This window comes from Phascolarctos cinereus, unplaced genomic scaffold (assembly GCF_003287225.1).
Source record: "Phascolarctos cinereus isolate Bilbo 61053 unplaced genomic scaffold, phaCin_HiC Scaffold_9;HRSCAF=440, whole genome shotgun sequence".
Lineage (NCBI taxonomy): Eukaryota > Metazoa > Chordata > Mammalia > Diprotodontia > Phascolarctidae > Phascolarctos > Phascolarctos cinereus.
The window spans coordinates 156120975-156142328 of NW_027556402.1; the positions used below are offsets into that span (position 1 = coordinate 156120975).

At 40.4% G+C, this 21354-nt stretch overlaps 1 protein-coding gene across 14 annotated transcripts in view; it reads left to right on the forward strand.

Moving 5' to 3' along the window:
- The window catches only part of APBB2 (amyloid beta precursor protein binding family B member 2), a 411236-nt gene that overhangs the window by 310141 nt on the left and 79741 nt on the right, over window positions 1–21354 (forward strand). For 13 of the 14 annotated variants that reach the window (XM_078148568.1, XM_020991135.2, XM_078148564.1 and 10 more), the window contains 2 exons: window positions 11502–11648; window positions 18377–18504. In XM_078148568.1, the coding sequence (XP_078004694.1) occupies window positions 11502–11648; window positions 18377–18504 (275 nt within the window). Of the gene's footprint in view, window positions 1–11177; window positions 11235–11501; window positions 11649–18376; window positions 18505–21354 lie in introns of those variants that run through there. The other variant, XM_078148573.1, reaches the window with a different exon arrangement.

The following is a 21354-nucleotide window of genomic DNA, read 5'->3' on the forward strand; positions in this document are numbered from 1 at the left end:
TGTGCAGTGCTGAGCAAGTGACTTCCTTACTTTGGGCTGTGGTTTTCTTATTTGCAAAGAGTTGCTCTGGATCTCCATGGTCTCTTGCAATTTGAGCATTCTCCAAGTTATTCCAGGCTAATTTTATTTCCCCCCCCCTTTTTTTGATGGGATTTCTAATAAAGACTGTTAGGTCAGAGACGCATTTTTCTTTTATTTTAATGCTGTTCTCTGAAGATGTGTTTCTCCAAATTAAAAGGAGGAGGAGAGAAAGTTTAAAATTCCACCCAAGCAGAGCTGTAGTATTCTCCAGCTTTGGCACCAGGAATCCAGTGGCTTCTTTGGCTTCAGTCCAGCCTTATGGCACTAGAGGAAAAAGAAAAGGGAAAACAAAGGACTGTTATGGAAACTGAAGACTTTTAGTCATTTTGTGTTTACTTGCATAGCCCTCTCCATAAGATATGATAAATGAGTTTACAGTCACCCTGAATGAAAATAGGAGGCTAAGAGTCCCTAAAGAGAGTTCAATATTATAAATGGCCAGAGAACCACCTCACCTCCTTTCTGTAACTTTCCTTGTGCACACAGCTCATGCTGCTCTGGTTCAAGCCCAAGTTTTAGAAACTGGCAACATGGTCAGTACTGACCTATTCTATATAGTGCAGGGACCCACTGGGCACCTTAGACAGAGGAATGACATGAATTTGGAATATTCTCCTCAGTATAAGAGTGGCATGGGAAAAAAGCAATGACAGACTTTTGAAGGTCTGATATTTTCATTTGGTGATGAACTTGACTTTTAAATCCCTGAAGACATCATTGTGAAACTAGGCCAGGGCCATAACCTATGCATATCACAGAAAGAAATGAAAGCATTTGCCTGCTTTATAATGGCACTGGATTTTCTTTTCCTTTCTTCTGTTAAATAAATTTGCTTTGATTCCCTCCAACTGATGGAAGATTGAGGAATTTATGTATATGGGAATTTGCTAAAATGGATGATTATTAGGCTACTTACTTATAATTAATACATTTTAACAGTTATCAATCAACAAACATTTTTTGGAGGGGTTGAGTGACTTGCCCAGGGTCACACACCTAGTAAGTGTTATGTGTCTGTGTTGAGGGCCAGAGCTGGAGAGTCTAATATGGGATAAGGAATTTAGGTTAGAGCTTGAGTCTTTCCTTTTCCTACCCCTGAGGGCTTATTTATTCAGAATATTTGGCTTGCCAATTTCCTTGTGCCTGGAAGGTGTTAGAATACTCTGCCTATATCAACAATTAAGGATGCGCATAAGGGCTGGGGTTAGTCACATAAGAATGGTGAGAACCCTTGGGGATGATTGTTAGCTTTCACTATATAATGGGACCCTCAGAATAATAAATTGGCTCAGTCTTTCACTGACCCGCCTGGCCCATGTCTCTTTATTTCACACTCCTCCGTTTGATGCAACACTTAGTCACAGGGGACATGTCTGAGACTGGCTTTGAACTCAGGTCCTCCTGAATCCAATCAGTGCTCTATCCCCCATGCCACCTACCTGCCCCTCAACACCTGCCCTGGATGCTATGCAGTAGATAAGGAGAGTACAAAGACAAAATGAAACAGTCCCTGTCCTCCATATTTGTTGATTAATAATATATTTCTTGGACATAGCTCCTATACTTAGAGTCAACTATGTAGCCCAGTGCACTGCTCCCAGGGTTAGGAAGACCTGAATTCACTTTAGACACTTACTAGCTATGTGACCCTAGATAAGCCACTTAACTGACTGAATCAGTTCCCTCAACTGTAAAATGGGGATAATAATAACACCTACTTCCCAGAGTTGTTGTGAGGACCAAATGAGATAATAATTGTAAAGTGCTTAGCACAGTGCCTGGCACATAGTAAGTGCTTATTAAATGTATTTTTTTTCCTTCCTTCCTACCCCTTATCTGAGCCTTTGTCAACATCTTTTATGCAACCAGAAGAAAAATGTGTACCTGATTTCTCCTTGCAGCAGTGGGAGTGTTCCTCCCTCATCCTGAGCCACCCATGTCATTCTCCCTTTGCTAACAATACATATGGCAAGAAAGAGATAGGGGTGTAGCCCTTTGAGTTTCATGTCTCTGTTTCTTACAAAAGAGAGGGTTGATTTTGTGACTGAGGTGGTAAACTGAGTAGAGATTTTTTTTACTCTTCTCTGGTAAAAAAACAAAACAAAACTATTTGATAAATAATGTAATGATCTGTGTTGGGATTGACTGCAAAATTAGAAGGTTTCTCTTTTTCTTTTTGTCTAGCAACTTTGACTAAGTTCCACTTACAGGTTTGAGTGGTGAAGGATGAAGGCTGTTACAACTCAAAACTTAGGAAAGTATATTTTAATTGGGCACCTAGGTGGCACAGTGGATAGAGTGCTGGACCTGGAGTCAGGAAGACTCTTCCTGAGTTCAAATCCAGCCTCAGACATTTACTAGTTGTGTGACCATATGAAAGTCACTTAATCCTGTTTTCCTCAATTTCCTCATTTGTAAAATGAGCTGGAAAAGGAAATGGCAAACCACTCCATTATCTTTGCCAAGAAGACTCCAAATGGGGTTTTAAAGAGTTGGACATGACTGAACAACAAAAATATTATAAGCAATTGTATAAAATAGCCACCTCCGGGGTCAAGTCCTGGCTGTGCAACTTACTCCCCATAAGTAACATTTACCTCTGGACCTCAGTTTCTTCTTCTGTAAAATGAAAGGACTATACAAAAAGGCCTAGGAGATCTCTCATAGCTTTTGATTGGCAGGCCTGTAATCCACTGTTTCCATATTACAACCCCAGCTGATTATAACCTAATTACAATTATCTAAGGATTTATATAGAGTTTTGTCTTTTCAAGTCAGTTTTCTCATTTGATGCTCCCAGTAACCCTGGTGTTTTTTTCTTTTGTCTTTGTACCCTGAGCACCTAGAATAGTACCTTGCAAATAGTAGGCAGGTAATGAATGTTTGTGGAATTGAATGGGTATGGTAGGTACTATTAACCCAGTTTTGTCAATGAGGTAACTGAAGCTCAGAGTGGTTAACTTGTGGTTAAGGCACAGCTACAAAGGAGTGCGCTTGAGACATAGTCTTCTGTCATGAAGCACAGTATTCTTCCTAATGGATCCTTAGCAGATGAAATGAATTCAAGGCTTTTTGCTTCATTTTTATTAATCATCTCCCTCATGGTAAAATGCATTAGATGTTAGTCCATTGTGCAGTTTACACTTGAATTACCCAAGTCCAAAGGTAATTGGTAGGGGAAAAGCGTAACTAAATGGCACTAGTGGATGTAGACATAATCATGCTGCCAAACCAGGGTCCCTCCTGCAGGGCTCCATACCTAGTCTTCAGCATGGCTGCCCATTATATTACAGACAGTTTGAGGGGAAACAGCATGAACAGATGTACAGTAGCCCATTGAGGTCAATGTAGTCATGCTGCCTTTGATTTCTTAGGAAGCAGGGAGGAAAGGGGCAGGGTGTCTTGCCACAGAAGTCATTAGCATAGTAAATAATTAATCAAGTTTATTCTTCAGCTTGATTTGAGAATTAGGTCAACCTCAGTTTGAGATTCCCCATGGACCTCCCTGCTAGGTCTTTCCACATATGCTGGAGTTTAGACAAAAAGCTGATCAATCTATGTAAGTCCAATAAGTGATATGCCCACCTCATAAAGCTTTGTGGGCATTAACAATGATCTATTAAATGTGCATCCACTTCTTAAGACCCCATAAATATCCCACGTCACTCCAGACCATCTCTTCATCTCAAACTTTGAATTGTCAGCCACAAGCTCTGGAGAAATGCTTTTTGGGAAGTAGCTTCTCAGTTCATGAGATATCCGTTATGGCAATTCTCTGATCCAAGACACTAGACTCAGAGGATCCAATCCTCTGGTTAAAAATGAGTTTCCACTCTTTAACCACATCAAATTTTCCCATATATTGTAGAGACTGAAGGACAAAGAGCTATCTTTGACTCTGCATTCTATTCTTCCTTGTATCAGTATCTTCTGTTATCAGGAGTAATCACAGAGTTGGATAATTCAGGTATAAAAGTGATGAATTCAACCTAAAAACACTGATTTGTGCCCCAGCATTTAAAAAAACCCCAGCAAATTGAGGACCAGAAATATTAAAAATCTGGAATCTCATTTTTACCATGCCATCCTTGACTTAATTTTATATAGTATAATATATATAATATGTATAGTTTTATATAGTATAATAATAGCTAGTATTTATATAGTTCCTACTAGGTGGCATAGTGCATAAAGTGCCTTGCCTGGAGTCAGGAGGACTCATCTTCCTGAGTTCAAATCTGGTCTCAGATACTTACTAGCTGTGTGGCCCTGGGCAAATCACATAACCCTGCTTGCCTCAATTTCCTCACCGTCAAATGAGCTGGAGAAGGAAATGGCAAACCACTCCAGTATCTTTGCCAAGAAAACTTCAAACGGGGTCATGAAGAGTCAGACATGACTGAAACGACTGAAGAACAACAGCAAAAGCATTTGTCTAGTCCCTATGTGCCAGCCACTGTGCTGAGCACTTTACAGTATCTCATTTGATCCTCACAACAATCCTGGAAGGTCGATGCTATTATTGTCTCTATTTTACAGTTGAAGAAACTGAGACAGAGGTTAAATAACTTGCCTGGGGTCACACGGTTACTAAGTGTCTGAATCTGGATTTGAACTCAGGTCTTCCTGCCTGCAGGTCCAGCACTCTGTCCACTGCGCTACGTAGTTGTCTATACACAAAAGCTACCTATCTGATTCAGTAATATCTTTAAGCCTTCTTCAAATGCATAATTACAAACTCTTCTGTTTAGCATTTAAAGTCCTTCACGACTTGAGAACTTGCTTTCCAGACCAATTTCACATTACTCCCTCTCAGTCCGCAGGCTAGCCCAACTGGTTTGCTTGCTTGCTCTCCTCAGCTGTCCCCCTCTCACGCCTGCCTCTGTGCCTTGTGTCTACCCAGAATGCTTTCTCTTCTTCCCTCTCTCTTGAAATCAGCAGCTGTCTTCAAGGCTCAGCTTCAATGCCGTTGCCTCCTGGAGCACTTGCCTGATACCTCTCCCCAGGTGTCAATGCTCACCCACTGCCCCCTGAGTACTTTGTGCAGTTTTTATTTTTGCTTTTCTGGGTACATCCTTTTTTCCTCTCCTTGCCACTGCCTTCTGAGTCTTTCCCTTTGTAACCTCAGTGCCTGGAATGTAACAAATAACAACAACTACCAATAATAATAATAATTAGCATTTCTATAGCTTTGAGGTTTTCCAATGCACTTTTCATATGTTATCTCGTTTGTTATCTACCCCTCGAGGCTGGCATGTAATAAATGCTTGCTGAATTGTGTTGAATTAAAGAAAGTAAAGCCTACACATTTAATCATAATGGTTATTGTATTGCATAGTAATTAGAAATAAATTGTAAGCAGCTCCCTCAAATGACTGTAATTAGTGTTACTTTTACCGACCCAAATCAGATTTGAGCTTTTCTCTTCATTGTTCTCAGTCTAGGTAACAGTTTTCCCTGAAACCCCAGACCGTTAAACCCATCATGATCATGATCACCACATGCAAACACCACCATTTTTAATCTTAGAAAGACTTGCAGCCCTACACCTGGAGCTCCTATCACCTGTACATGCTGCTATAATCTCCATATTTACCCAGTCCTTTTCTCTACTGCTCTCCTGCTCTTGGACACACTCAGACATCTGAGGGGTCAGTCCTTGAATACCTACCCCTGCACTGGGTTTTTCCATGTTCCCAATGCTGGTAGTTTTGAGGTAAACAGAAGACCCAGAACATGAGGCTGTGATTTGTTTGTGTAGAGTTCCAGTGTGGTTACTCCCCTGCAGTAGATGAGCTAAGACCCAGACCAGAGGCTCTGAATCTCTGGCTTCTGGAAGTCTTGGAGCAAGGAAGTTAAGATTAGGGGAAGGGCGCTCAGGAAGACAGCCAGCAGTGTCCTCTTGGCCCCCTGGCCCCCAAATACTACAGTGCCTAAAAGGGGGCTCACATGATTTCAGGGGAAAGAGAAAATCCCCTATTTTTTGTTACTACCTAAACTTCTTTTAGCTTTTAAAGCCTTTCATTCCTAAATTAGAAATAAAAGGCTTAAAATGAAAATACATAAGAGTTAACCCAGTGACATTTATATGTTTAATAGAATTTAGTGATATCAATTTGATTATTTTTGGTAGGAGTTAGGGATTCGAAAACTGGAGAGCAGTGGCTCTCTGAAGGAATCCAGCTGCTGGGGGTGGGTGCAAAGGGGGACAGGATACCCTGAAATACTGCCTTAATAGTTTTTCCCTGGGCCAGGCCTAATTGTCTTCATCTTTGCCTGGACAAACAAGCTGTGGGTTTTTGTATGCTGACACTACCTTGCTCTATGACATGGTGATGGTAGCAGGGGAGTAGAAAGAGAGCTCCTCTATGCCTCAGTCTTCTCATCTGTAAAATGTAAATGATAATACCCTACTTACCTCAAGATCACATGAATGTTTATTATCATGATCTCTGTTAGGTCAGACTTGTGAGCTTGTATACAGACTTTCTCTATCCCACCACCTACCCATGAAATTTGGTCATAGCATGCTGTCACCTCCAGCCCTTCTGAAGCATTGGGGAAGCCACGTGGTCTCCAGATCCTGTAGCTCAGCCTGAGACCCTCCTAAGGACAGACCTACATGGTGCTGTGTTTCTCTCATTTAAATGTGGCAGTGCGTGTTGTCTCTTCAGCACAGCAGCCATCTTCAGAAGCTAATCACTTCATTTGACTGTACATTTTGAGATGTTATTGCATTAACACTTGAGAATATAACTTTTTTGACACAGGAGGGCAGCACTGAACAATGCATTTTTTCTTTGTGAGTTCAGCTTTCTGTAGTGATAAATGGTGCTGTGTAATATCTTCCTTTTCATTTGACCAAGCAGGGCGGTGATGAGGTTTTTCAGATCGGTAGCCCAGGCAAAAGAATCTTTTCTTACCGTGTCATTTGTGTGTGTCTACGTCAATTAAAAAGAGAAAGTTGCTTCTGCCTTAGGCACTGTACTATCCCTTATGGCCCAGCCCTTCTGAGGGTACATTCAAGCAATTTGAAAAGCTTTGTTTTCTGGCCAAAGGTGGAATATACTGTGATTTCCAGACAAAACACAAGTCCTAGGAAATCATAGCAGCTTTTCAGAACAATGTGGAGAGGATCACAGATGAGCTACAAGGGAATCGTAGACATATACATACAAATGCCTTCCTTTTACAAATAAAAACATTGAAGTCCAGTTAAGGAATTTTCTCAAAGTTAAGCTTAAAGTCCTATATAAATACTAACAATTATTATTCATAAGAAGGAGAACCAAGATTTCAAGCCAGGTTTTCTGCCTTTTAATCCTAGACTCTTTCCCCATCCTCTCTTTGGTATAATAAAGTCATTTATTACATCTTACATACTGCATCCTTATTAAATACACATCTTATTTAGGAAGAAACATAGAACAGAACCAGGTAATGGCAAAGAGCAGTGCACAAAGAGGGGAACTGTTTAATGTTCCTTCTCATAAGTGCATACATTTTTAATGCTAGGAAGTTCTGCTCTCCATGGCAAATAATTTTGAGGAGTGGGCAAATCAAGCCTAGTGTTACACTAAAGTTTTAAAAACCTTAGGTGAACAGTGCCCTACATATGTAGAGGGTTCGGTTAAGAAGGATCTAGTGTTGTTCGGTCATTATGCTGACCAAAGCTTCCATTGAGCTTACAGAGCTGTGTGGAGCACGTCTGGCTATCCTTTTTAAAGTTTTACATCATATTTATCACAACGTACTTACTCCTGTTCTTTCCTTTACTCTTCCCACTTTAGAGAACCCAATTACGTACATGTTATAGTATGGAGGACTGTTGAAAATCCATTGACACAGCATGATGATGTAGAATAGTGACTTGTCTTCTAAAAACTCATTATTTGAGGGCTCAAATTGGCAAAATTATGAAAACCCCCAAACAGATCATCCAAGAATTGTGGGGAAAGGAAGTTAACCTGTCGCATGTCTCAAGAGTGAGAAAAAACCGACGGACAGCCCTGATGCTCCACTCTTAGCCATACAATGTAAATAGCTTTGAAAAGCCCTTGACTTAACGTTTTGTAGGTGTAGTATAGTGGAGAGAGTCCTAACTTTTGTGTTGGAGGACCTGGGTTCAAATCCTGGCTCTGCACCTTACTACCTATGTGATATTGGGCAAGTACACAAGCCTTCTGGGCCTCTTGGTTCCTTATCTGTAAAATGCATGCACTGGATCAGACGTCCTCCTCTAAGGCCCCTTCTGGCTCCAAATCTGTAATCCTACGATCTCATTCAATATTCACTGCAACCCCATGAGGTAGGTGCTGTTATCATCCACTGTCGACAAATGGGGAAACTGAGATTCAGACAGATTAAGTGTATTGCCACTGGCAGCATAGCTAATAAATATAAGAGCCAAAATTTAAACCCAGGTCCTACTGACTTCAAGTCCAGTGCTTATTCAGATTACCTCATTATCAAGTGAGGTAATGCATGTAGAGCACTTTGCAAACCTTTGCTGCGGTTGTCTGGTCACGTTCTACTCTCCGTGACCCCATTTGGGGTTCTCTTAGCAAAAATATTGGAGTGGTTTGCCATTTCTTTGTCTAGCTCATTTTGGAAACTTTAAGCTGCTATTAATGCTAGCTGTCACTATACCAGACATGTCAAACTCAAATAGAAGCAGACCACTAAACTGTACATAGGGATGTGACATAGAAAACTACATATTAACATTATTTGTATTCTTGTGAATTTTTATTTATTTTGTTAGATATTCCTCAATTACATTTTAATCTGGTGCCTGCATTGTTTGCAGCGAACATGCAGCCAAATGTTTGACACTGTATACAACTCCATACTGCCTCTAATTTGGAAATCTAGAGCAACACACTTGGGAAGGTTTTATGGAGGGTTTGGACAAGATCAGCATCGTTGGAGGGAATTTTTACCTTGATGGGACCATAAATCTCAGCTCTGATCTTAACCGAGATAAAAGACAATGCCAGAATTTTAGAACTGTAATACCTTAAGAGATGAAATCCCGTATTTTAAACTGAGGCCCAGAGGAAGGACATAACTTGATATTATCATCGAGTCACTTTTTCCTACTATTGAAATAGTTTTGGGGAGTATAAATGCTCCTGATATCTGAAGAATACTTTAAATCGACAGAAGTTGGAAGAGGTTGAAGGCAATGTTGAAACAGTAAGCAAGAAAGGATTTTCAAATGTGCTGATATTACTGACTTGGAAATATGGTAGAAGATTGAAGGTAGTCAAGATATGGAAAGATGAAAATTATAGGAATTGAAATTCCAGAATGGACAAAGTACTTTTTTAATCAACATGGCAAGGTATATATCATGTGAATATATCATACATCTAAATACACACATGTAGTAATTTAACAGGTATTCTGGGTTACATTATTCAGTTAGTGAGGCAAGGAAGGAAAGTTTCAAAGTAAACAGGCCTACAAAACATCACCTGGATTGGTCACAAGAGGGCAAACCATAAACTGTGAGCCTAAGAGCAAACTTTATATTTTTTGCATGTGGACAACAGCATCTTGACTCACTATATGTATGTATATTCCAATCTGCTACAAGTGGGACTTGGAGTCTTTCCCCCAAAATGTAGACTGGCTAGTGATACCAATAGTTGTAGTCCTTTATTGCAAATACATTTTAACTCATATAAAGGAAGCATGAGATATCCTAGGAGGAGGGTATTACCAGTTACCCCAGGGTAATTGGAATACACCAAAGCAGTGAGGGAAACATGGAATTGTATGGGGGAAACTGAGGATAAACCTGGGTGGAAAGGCAAGCAATTAAGGATACAGTTAGAGAAATTGCCAGAACCTCAGGTCCAATAATCTTCAGTCTTTAGCAAGAGCAGGAAGGGAGTCATGGTCCCTAAGAGGCTGCCTTCTGAACTCGGTACAGAGCAGTTACACCAAAGCTCTCCTCACTTCTCTTTGGGTGTGGAGATGCCTGGGTCTTTTGTCCTTCACATACTGGGCAGTAGTTTTGCATGCATCTTGGGATGGCACTGAGGTAGGCCAGGACTCAGAGGTGCCAGCTTAATTTTTCCTTTTCTGATGTCACAGGCAGGGAGACATACCAGGGATTCATCCAGGGGTGGGGAACCTGCAGCCAAGTGTGGCCTCCTAGGTCCTCAGGGGTGGCCTTTTGACTGAGTCCAAGTTTTACGAAGAAATCCTTTTGTTAAGGGGATTTGTTCTGTGATTTAAAAATCAAATTAACAAGCAGTATTATGACTAAAAAACAAATGGGGGTGGGGGAAGAACAAAGCAACAACAGGCTAGACTTTGTCCATTTGTTGAAACACAGAACTGAGATTATAGGGTCTAAGACTAGGTACCAGTCAAAGGGCCACACTTGAGGACCTAGAGGGCCCACCCCTGGATTAACCATTGAGGCCCTTCACTGTAGAAGTTTCTGACAGAGAAGAATTTAGGATGAAAGTTTCCAGAATTGGAGCATTCCAGAAAAGGGGACCAGGTGTCAGGCAGTATAGCAGACAACTTCTCTAGAGCAAAGACATCTTGGCCCACATGAGCCTTATGGATATCATAATACCAAGGAGTTTTTGAATTCTTAGGGTGTACATATGTGTTACTCATAAATTATATAGTAGAATCCTGTAAATAATAGAACATGGGGTAATTTTTGCAGTTATCAGAATTTTCTTCTCTTTATTTTCTTTGTTAAAGGCATCATATCTTTGAAACACACACACACACACACACACATACACACACACACACACACACAATAATGGCATCTTCTGTCAAATGAGTGTTCTGGTTGGTTAAACAGCCTTCTGCTTTCTAATGTGATGACTAATATATTATTTGTTTGTTTGTTCTTGTGACATTACATCTGCACTTGGCATCTCTGTCTGCTAGGCAGATAGATAAGTTTGTAGGCATTCGCTAAATTTCTTTAACTTGCTTACTAAAATGCACTTTGCTCTACTTTTAGAAAATGAGATTTGTCATACTCTAGATCTGAACTAGCAGTTCTGAATTCTGCAGTTTGCAGACAGAATAAGGATTTTAGAATGTAGCTACTATGATGATAGTGGCTGGAATTCAGGCTAAAGGTTTATCTGTAGAGAAGGAGCAGTTTGTCTGTGAGTTGCCAATAATGACACACTGCATTCTCTCTCTTTTCCACTTGCCGATATGGTGACATTCTAGGAAATATTTTGCCTATGTGGTTTAAAAAAAAAATCCTAAGGCTTAATTCGACAAAATTCTCATAATTACATACAAAATAGATGGATAGAAATGGACAGATGCTAGTTTGTCAATTGGAGTTTTGAGTTTTTTGAGAGGAAATAAGAGTTTTGTCCACATGTTGACATGCGTATGATTCTTTGTCTTCCTGTGCCTTCCAGTGCTTCGCTGTCCGCTCTCTGGGATGGGTAGAAATGGCTGAAGAAGACCTTGCCCCTGGTAAGAGCAGCGTGGCTGTGAATAACTGCATCCGACAGCTTTCGTACTGCAAAAATGACATCCGAGACACAGTCGGCATTTGGGGAGAGGTGAGATCACTTCAGAGAAGTTTCCCAAGCCTTCCTTGTAGCTCCAGGCTTCCAGAAGGCACAATGATGATGTTGCATGCTTAGACAACCTCTCCAGGGGTTTTCAAAGCATTTCTTGCATGCATTGGGAGGAAATCCTTGAAAGATCCTGTTCTCAGCGATTGCCTCGGATGATTAGTTCATGCTATGTTTGGGTATTTTGTCTGTTCTTTTATATTCAAACCCCACTCAAGGTGAGGGCAAACAGTTCCACAGTTCCTAGAGACTCAAAAACCTCCTTCTCCTATATAATTCCTTCCATTGTCTTATTCAGGTAACTGGACAGCCCAGTGATTGCAGCCCTGGGCACATGTCAGGAAGACCTGAGTTCAAATCCAACCTCAGACACTTACTAGCTATGTGGCCATGGGCAAGTCATTTAACCTCTGTTTGCCTCAGTTTCCTCAACTGTAGAATGGGGAGAATAGTAGCACCCACCTCCCAGGGTTGTTGTGGGGATCTAATAAGATTATATTTGTATAGTGCTCAGCTCAGTGCCTGGCACATTACAAGTACTATATAAATGCCTTTTCCCTTCCCCCTTCCTTTCCTGTCATTTTTCAGACCTTGCCTTCATGTTCTTTCTTGAATTCAGCTCCCTTGGAAACCACATTTTAAATCACTGGTTGGTACCATTTTAGAAAGGAGATTAATAAGTATCATAATCTTAAAGTTTTATGAAGTCACACAGAATGTAAAAAAAAGGCAAGCTCTCTTGCCTTCCCTCCCCTTCCCTTGCCCTTTTCCTCATGTTGTTCTGGCAAAGTACAGTAAGACTTGAGAGTCCCCCACAACACTCTTCTCTGTTGGCCATAGACTAGGTATTCTGCTGGTCTTCTCCATGGTGCTAGCAGTTAGGAAACTCCATTTCTGTTGGGATTATATAAAAACATGCATGCCCTGTTAAAGCATCAGCCTCAAATCCAGAGGGAAGTTTTCATCTTTATATAATCTTTCCCTTAAAACCAGAAAGTAAAAATCTTGTCATTAGATATTGAGACTGACAGAAAAAAAAAATCTGTTAATTGACTTAGAGGTAATGGTATATTTTCTTTTACACAAATATTTTAAATAAGCAAGTAAAGCCCCCTCCCACTATTTCTACCTAGTATTACATTGTGAATGGTGTCTTGTGTGTATGTGTGTAGTACATTCCAGTCATGGGAGAGGGAAGGCACCAAGGCAGGAGAGTTCAGAGAGTGTGTGCTCATTTGTGCTGGCCTATACACAGGGTAGTTAGAAATATTAGCTAAGGTTGATTGCTAAGGCATATGAATATATTCAGCATAGGCTGGACTGTAGGTGATCTCTAACTACCAATGTGGGCTTTCAGTGCTTTAGGGAAACCCCACATTTTTGAGGTCTGGCATAGAGATGGGAGATGGAGGGTGAGGGATTAAGCTCAGAAAATGATGGATCTTGATACTGGTGCTGAGCAAAAGCTTTGAATGTCATAACCACATGTTTCCCCTAGGGGATTCCCTGCTATTCTCTAGCCAGCACTTCTTAAACTGTGGGTTGCTATGGGTTTGCAACCCACAATTTAAGAAGTGCTAAAGGGGTCACAAGTGGAAAAAGTTTAAGAAGCTTTGCTTTATACTACTTCATTACCAAAACATATCTGTTTTTCATTGACCAAATATGTGCAGATATAACATCACTGTCATGATTGTATTAAATAAGAAAGGATTACAAAGTTAGATGGGCACCGTAACAGATCTCAGCAGAAAGGGAGAGCATTTTCTTCATACTAGAACTATAAATTGCTATCTCCAAAGTGCCAAGCACAGTGCTATACATTCACAGAATGTGGGCTTAATTAATATTTGTCACCTTTATGTATGATATTGGTGTGATTTAGATTGGTGTGAGATGAATTTACCCTTTGTGGATGAAGCCTTTGTTTCAGCAAACATTTGGTGACTAGGAATTGAAACTCTCATTTTTAATTGAGCTGCCCTCACCAACTAGCCCTCAATCCTGCCCAGGAAGCTTTTAATTCTATTCTAGTTGACTCCCTGCCATATTCCCCCCAGCAATTACATCAAACCTTTTAAGGTGTTGGGTCCCCAACCCTTCCTCCACCCCATCATTCTCAGCCTATGGCTTAGTCTCCCATTTTGCTGTGAACATTCAACAAATACACCAGTGAACATTTATTAAGCACCTCCTATATGCATGTTACCATGCCAAGTGCTAGCAATACACAGATCAAAAGTAACACCATTTATGCGCTTGAAGAATTTAGAATAGCATGAGGAGAGGGAAGACATGTTAAACACATAAAATGAGTGATGCATGATAGAACGTAACAAGAATGATGTAGACAAAGCGCTCAAAGGTCATTGGAGGAAGGAGATATTGCTTTAGCTGGGGGGATCAGGGAAGACTTGCTGGAGAAAGTAGCACCTTAGCTGAGCTTTAGAGAATGATTTCAAATGGCAGAGATGAGAAGAAAGGACTCTCTGTCTTTACACATCAATCTTTCCATTTGGAATCAAGAAACCTGAGCCCAAGTTTCATCTGAGACACTTACTCACTGCTGGACCATAGGCAAGATATTTAACCTCTCAATGCCTCATTTTCTGCAACTCTGAAATGGAGATAATAAGTGCACCACCTATGTGTCAGGGCTGTTGTGAGGAAAGCAGTTTGACAATCTTGATGCACTGTGTGATGATAACAGCAATAGTGATAATAGCAATAATGAATAGCAGCTAATATTTGTATAATACTTTAAGGTTTGCAAAACACTTTACATACATTATCTCATTTGCTCTTTGCAACAGCCCTGTGAGGCAGGTGCCTCACTGTGTATCCACTGTGCCTGAGTTGCAGTTATTGCTTATTATTAAGCCTTCCCCTCTCTGTTCGTTCTCCTACTTCTCCTCTCCTATCTTTCTCTTGCATCATCAGTCTTTCTCCACTGGCTCCCTTACTCCCTTTACCTACAAACATTTTTGGAATGCTAGCATTCTGAACAAAAATCTTTTCCTTGGCTTTGTGGTCCCCCTCTTCTATGATCCCTCCTTCCCTTTGCCACCATTGATTTACAACTATATTCCATGTCTTTTCTCAGCTGTCATCCTCTTTAACCACTCTATAGAATTTTACACTGTAAATCAGGCAGTTAGCTATGTTGTGCATTGGGTAAACTGTTGGACTTGGCATCAGGAAGACCTTACTTCAAATACAGTATCTCTGTGACCCTGGGCAAATCACGTAATGGCTCTCAGTCTCCTCATTTGTAAAACGGTGATGATAATACTTCCTACCTCCCAGGGTTGTTGTGAGGATCAAATGAGACAATGTATGCAAAAATATTTTGTAAATCTTGACCACTCTGCAGAGAGTCCCAAAAGCATCAGTACAGTTTTAAGCTTTAATAGCTTAATAGCTGTATTTCATCTATTGCTAAAAACTGGACTTGGAATGCCCTATATAAGTGTCTCTTGTTGTTGTAATTATTACTCACTCTCTCTGTCTTACAACTTTCTTCCTTGACAGTGTACTCTCCTTGTTTCTCCGTCAATCACTCTAACCATTCCTTTTCTGTCTTCCTCAAAGCCTCCTTCTTCAGCTTGCCTCCAGCTCTGGAAATTCCCCAAGGTTCTGTCCTTGGCCTTCTTCCATTTTTTTTCTCCCTAGACTACCATTAGTGATGTTACTTACTCTTGAGGCTACAATTATTATCTCTGTAAAGGTGCCTCCCAAATCTATGTCCCTAGCCCTCTCTCTTCTCCCAAGCTATCCAGACCTATATTTCTACCTGCCTGTTGAGCATCTGCAAGTTCAACATGTTTTCATCTCCCAAAACCTCTGCCTTCTTTTGACTTTCCTATTTCTGTTAATGACACAACTCCTTCCCAGTTACCCAGACTTGAAATTCTGTATCCATTTTTAACTCGTTCTCCCTCTACGCTCAATTAGTTGCCAAGTACTGTCAATTCTACCTAAAAAATGTCTCTTGAATTCATGCTGTTCTTTCTGTTTCCATGGCCACCACTCAGGTTCAGGCTCTTATTACCTCTGAACTGAAATACTGAAATAACCTCTTAACCAGTTTTCTTACTTCCATCTTTCTCCCTCCTAGTTCAGCATTCACACCCACTGCCAGAATTATATTCTCCTAAGCACATCACTTCCCTGTTAAATGCTACCGCAAATCTATACTTTTTTGAATAAAGTTCAGATTACATATTGGGCCCCTGAAGACCTTCCATCATCAGAATCCACATAAGAGTTTATTTTCAGATGTGTCAAGTTTGAGATGGTGTCAGGACATTGTGATGGAAAGATCAGCTATCAGGAATGGGTGATTCATAGAACAAACATTTGAGGGCCATTGTTGTAAATACTCAAGAAAATAGAGTGTTTTTTTATGCATTTTCAAGAATCTGTGTTCAAATGCTCGATAGGTCAATTGCAAGTCATTGTGTATTCCTAAGGATTTTTATTATTTCTTAGCTAAAACAAAAACATTTTTAAAAAACATTTGCATTTCAATGTTCCCACTACTTCAGAGTAGCCTTTGTTTTGCTTGATTTAAATTCCCAAACTTATTTGGCTGACCTTCCCCTTTTTAAAAAAAAATTACTCCGTGCCCTGGATTCAGGAGGACCTGAGTTCAAATCCAGCCTCAGACACATAACACTTACTAGCTGTGTGACCCTGGGCAAGTCACTTAACCCCCATTGCCCAACCAAAAAAAAAAAAAAAGACTGGTTACCCAGCCTGCACTTACCTTGCAACAAGGAGGAACTTGCTGCCTCCTGAAGCAAACTGTCCCCTTTTGAATAGTTCTAATTGTTGGTAAGTTGGCAACATGAGAGTGAAACTTGCCTCTGTAACTTACACCTACTGCTCTTAGTTGTGCTTCATCTGAACAAGAAGAGTCTTATCCGTGTGGTATGTGACAGTTCTTCCGAGATGTACAACATTTAAAGACATTTCTCATGTCATCCCTCTCCCCAGCTCGTCTCACCACCAGTCATCCTCAGTTCTTCCTCCTGATCCTCTTATGGCAGGATACTGAGGCCAGTATGGCAGAGCAGAGTTAGAAGGAACACTGGATTTGGATTCAGAGGACATGGGTTCTGATCTTGGTTCTGTTGTTTTTGCTACTTGCATGATCTTCGGTGAGCGATTTAGTAATCTCTTCGGGCCTTTGTTTCCTCATCCTAAAATGACCTCTGAGGTCCCTTTTGTCCCTAAATCTTTGATCCTTTAATTCTATGATCCCTTCACCATCTCAGTGTCATCTCTTCTGGAGGCTTCCCAGCTTATCACTCTGTGTGCTAAAATGTGGTGCCCAGAAAGGAACACAATGTTCCAGATGGTGTCTCCCTGATCTTTTAAAGGTCCCTGGTGTGATATAGTGACCACATCTTTCAGTCCCTTCAGTATCCTGGGATGTAATGAATTCATTTGGGCCTGGTGACTCAAACTCTTTAAGAATAGCTAGTGTGGGGGCAGCTAGGTGGTGCAGCGGATAAAGCACCAGCCCTGGAGTCAGGAGGACCTGAGTTCAAATCCAGCCTCAGACACATAACACTCACTAGCTGTGTGACTCTGGGCAAGTCACTTAACCCCGATTGCCCTCATCAAAAAAAAAGAATAACTAGTGTGCTCTTATACTTTACTTCCCTTGGGTATCATCTCACTGTGAACTTTCAGTCCACCCCTTCTAGTCCAAAAAACATTCTTTGGAAAAGAGGGAAATATGAGAAAAGAGAAAAAATTCACTTTATCTCCCTTAACCTCAGTTTCCTCAATTACCAGGGGGTTGGACTAGATGTCTTCTAAGGTCTGTTGTAGGTCTAAAGCTCTGATCCTACGCCCCCCTTTACCTTGAACATCCGATTATTTGCCTTGTCTTCCTTCTCTTGGATCATGTTTTTTTCTCTTTCTATCGTTACAGCCATAGTCCAAACACTCATTACCAGCCACCTAAACCCTCCAGCCTCCTAGCTGATCTTCCCACCTCTACTTTCTTTGCATTTTTAATCCATCCTTCAAACCTCCCTGTGTTCTCCTCATCCTTCAGAGCCTCTCTGTTACTTACTGAAAATCATTCAAACTCAGTATTTGAGGCCCTCAGAGTATAAGCATTGTATTTGAAGCTCTCCCTAATCTCCCCACACACTAGACTTTTTTCATACAATTCTTCTCCTCATACTATACCCTCTAGCCAGATGGAACTATTTGTTCCAAGGTTCATGCCCCACGTTTTCCTACCTCTTTGTCTTTTCTCATTCTGTTCCCTTTGCCTCAAATGCTTTTACTCCACCTTTTGCTTTTTGAATTCCAATCCGAATTTTAAAGCTAAACACAAATGCCACTCTGCCAGGAAGACTTTCCTGATCACTCCACTTGGATATCAGATAGAATTGTGGTGGCCTATTATGTGTTCTCTCATAATAAAATCATTTATGTCACATAATTTAATTTCACTGGGGGTCAGGGACTGTTATTTAACTGTCTTATTTAGACTGTATCTCTTCTAGCACCTAGCTCAGCGCTCTGTTCACAGTGGGTCCTTAATAAATGTTTATTCAATTCATTTAATCTTGCTCAACTACTTTCTGCAGGATTATTACAAAATAACTCTGCTTATCCTCCTCCCCCAAAAAAGATCAAGTTGTCCAGGAAGCATAAAGTTTATACCTTGTTTTCTTGTTGAATTTTAGGGGAAAGACATGTATCTCATTCTGGAGAATGATATGCTAAATCTGGTTGACCCCATGGATCGGACTGTCCTCCACTCTCAACCTATTGTGAGCATCCGTGTGTGGGGCGTGGGCCGAGACAATGGCCGGTGAGTTAAGCAAATTGTTCCTTTGTATTTCGAGCCTTGAACTGACTTCTGATTTATGCCAGTCATTACTGTACCTAGTGCCCTTGGCGTTGGTTTTTAAAAAAAAAATTTATCCCTGGTTATTTCTGCACTCACAAATGAAATTTGGCAATGTTCTAAGTTTAGAATCTTTAAAAATGAAAAGCACATTCAAATATGTATGTATAAGTATGTGTGTCTAGACATACATGCGTGTATACATATGTATATACACACATATATTCTATGCATATTATATTTGTATATGCATAACATATTATACATACACACACACACATATCTATGTATACATACTCATTTCCCTGTTTGATGGCTCTTGTAGACTTTTTACTTCCCAGGTCACAAGCCCTTCAGTCTTCTATGTTTCTTTTCTGAAAATTCTCCTGTTGTTTGGATCCATGACATAGACCCAATTCAGTGCTTACCCACACTTTCTCAGAACCGTCTCCTTTCCTCCCTTCCTTTCCTTCCGTTCTTGCTTTATTCCCCATTGTTATTATAATCCAATGAGGGGGCTTGAAAATAGGAGTTTATGTAATGTGTAGTCATAGTTCTTGTGTCTGTAAATTATGTTTATTAAGAAGGTGGTAGAGATTAAGGGGATACTTTCAGTTAAAAACTTGCATGCTATCAGTTTCTGTTCCCGACCCTCATATTCTAAATTCTGTCAATATTCCTTTCTGTGTGTATTTCTGAACAAAATCTACTGTAGTCTGTTATCTGGCTAGAATATAAGTTCCCTTATCTATCATGACTCAAGTTGGGGTTTTTCTGGTTACTTTTTTTTTTTAAGTATTCTGGCTAACTGCCTATATACCCCTTATATGAGTTACCAGATATCAAAGAATTAATAGCAATTAAATACACATAATACTAAAAGTATTAAATTGACTTTACTCTTTGATTTAGCAAGCCTTTCCAGATTTCACAGTGCCTCAGGGTTGTCATTAATGGGCTTAAAATCGCCACTGTGGAGTGGATGTGACTACATGTCCATCACTGGTGAATAACAGGGTGTTTCGGATACTGTTCTACTGAATAGTCAAAGGACAAAGGCACTTACTCCAGTCCTTGACCTTCTTTTATCATTGGTGGTACAGTCATCTTACATGGTGCTAGTCCTGGCTTTTGGCTCTTCTTGAAGTCATGCAGGGCATTGGCATGAATAGATCTCTTGGGTGGGGGAGCAGGGCTCGAGGTTAGGGAGAGGTGATTTGGCAATACTCCAAATTATAATCCTGAAGGAGACATGATGGTGAGGAATGAGAAATGCTCTACAGAAGAGAGGGCTGAAATGTGTTCTCTGCCTGATAATTAGGTAAATTTTTCTTGGAAGGCCAATTACTTCTTTGAACTGTCATATGTGAACTGGGAACCCAGCCAGTGATGCTAGGCACTTTAGGCAAGAGTGAGTTGATTCAAAAGCTTGTACTTGCCTGACAAAGCCACACTATTAAGACTTGAGTATGTGGAGTGAATTTAAATTTTTATAAGATACTAGTTTGTTATTCAGTATTTTTCAACCCAAACTTTACCTAAATGCCCTGCCTCGAACCACTCTACCCTCTCACATCTCGATATGGCTACTTCTCAGGAGGAAGCTCGAAAGGCAGGGACCAGGAAACGGAGAGGGAGGGACCTAGGAACAGGCAGAAGACACCAGGTGGTGGTGGTGATTGTTTTTAATGATTGTAGGCTTTAAAATTTTTGATTACTGGTAAAATTTGCTGTGAAATAGTTGTTGGATAATAGCATATTAGACCATCGTTGTAACTTTTCACTTTTGTTGGATATTCTGGGTTCCAGACACAGCATTAAATACTAGGAGAACTTGAAAGAACATAGTGTGACATCCAGATGGATGGATGAATATATAAAGTCATGAACAGAAAGAAATTTACCAGCGCCTATGATTTTGTGTATGCATGTATGTTCTGTGTATGTGCATATGTGTATATGTGTATATCAATATAGAAAAGACTTTGTTCTTTTCAATTAGTTATGAGTTGATGCCTGGAGGTAATTAATGAAGAAACATGCTTTGAATTGATTATCAAAGGAAGAGGCTTTGCTAGCTTCAGAGGCATAGGCTTGCATTTTCCAACCGTTGAAGATTTCTAATTTACTCAAAACCGGGACAGGCCTTAAATGGCACCAGGTACAGTAAGTTACCCTGGCTTACTCTCAGTCTTTGAGCAAAAGCTGGATGACCTTACTTCTGATGGTAACGTAGTGTGGACGTGCACTTAGGGATGGTTCAGAGATTCTACGATTCTGTGGCTTGCTAGTGATTTTATAACCCAGAACCCCCTTCTACAGGTGAATGGGTTAGGCCTTCTCTGTAATGACATGCTACTTAGTCTCACTCAGTCCTTACAGCTAAGTATACTGGTGGTAGTGGGAGTTATTCTTGGATGGTTCAGGAACTTGTGCATTAGAACAAAATTGCAACCTAGAGTATCCAGGGGGTGTGCTAGAGCTGGCTTGACCTGTGAGCCAATAGTTAAAATTTCAGGGTGAGCATTTACACCTTGGAAATCAGTGAACCCTGTAAATCAAGGCTTGATTTATTATTTGGTTGAGCGTCTAGATTTTTAAAAGTGATGGCAAAGATGCTAATAACCCAGATTAAATTTAAAAGTGTGTCATATATCATTTTTTGGAGACTTGGTTGTTAAACATTTACCAGGACGTTTGCTGCCAGTAGCTCTTTCCATACTAGCCATCAGAATGGGTCATTTAAAAGTTGGCAGCTCTTGTGCGGAGCTGCTTTTTGAAGCAATGAATTAAGAAGTAGGAAAGGGGAAAGCA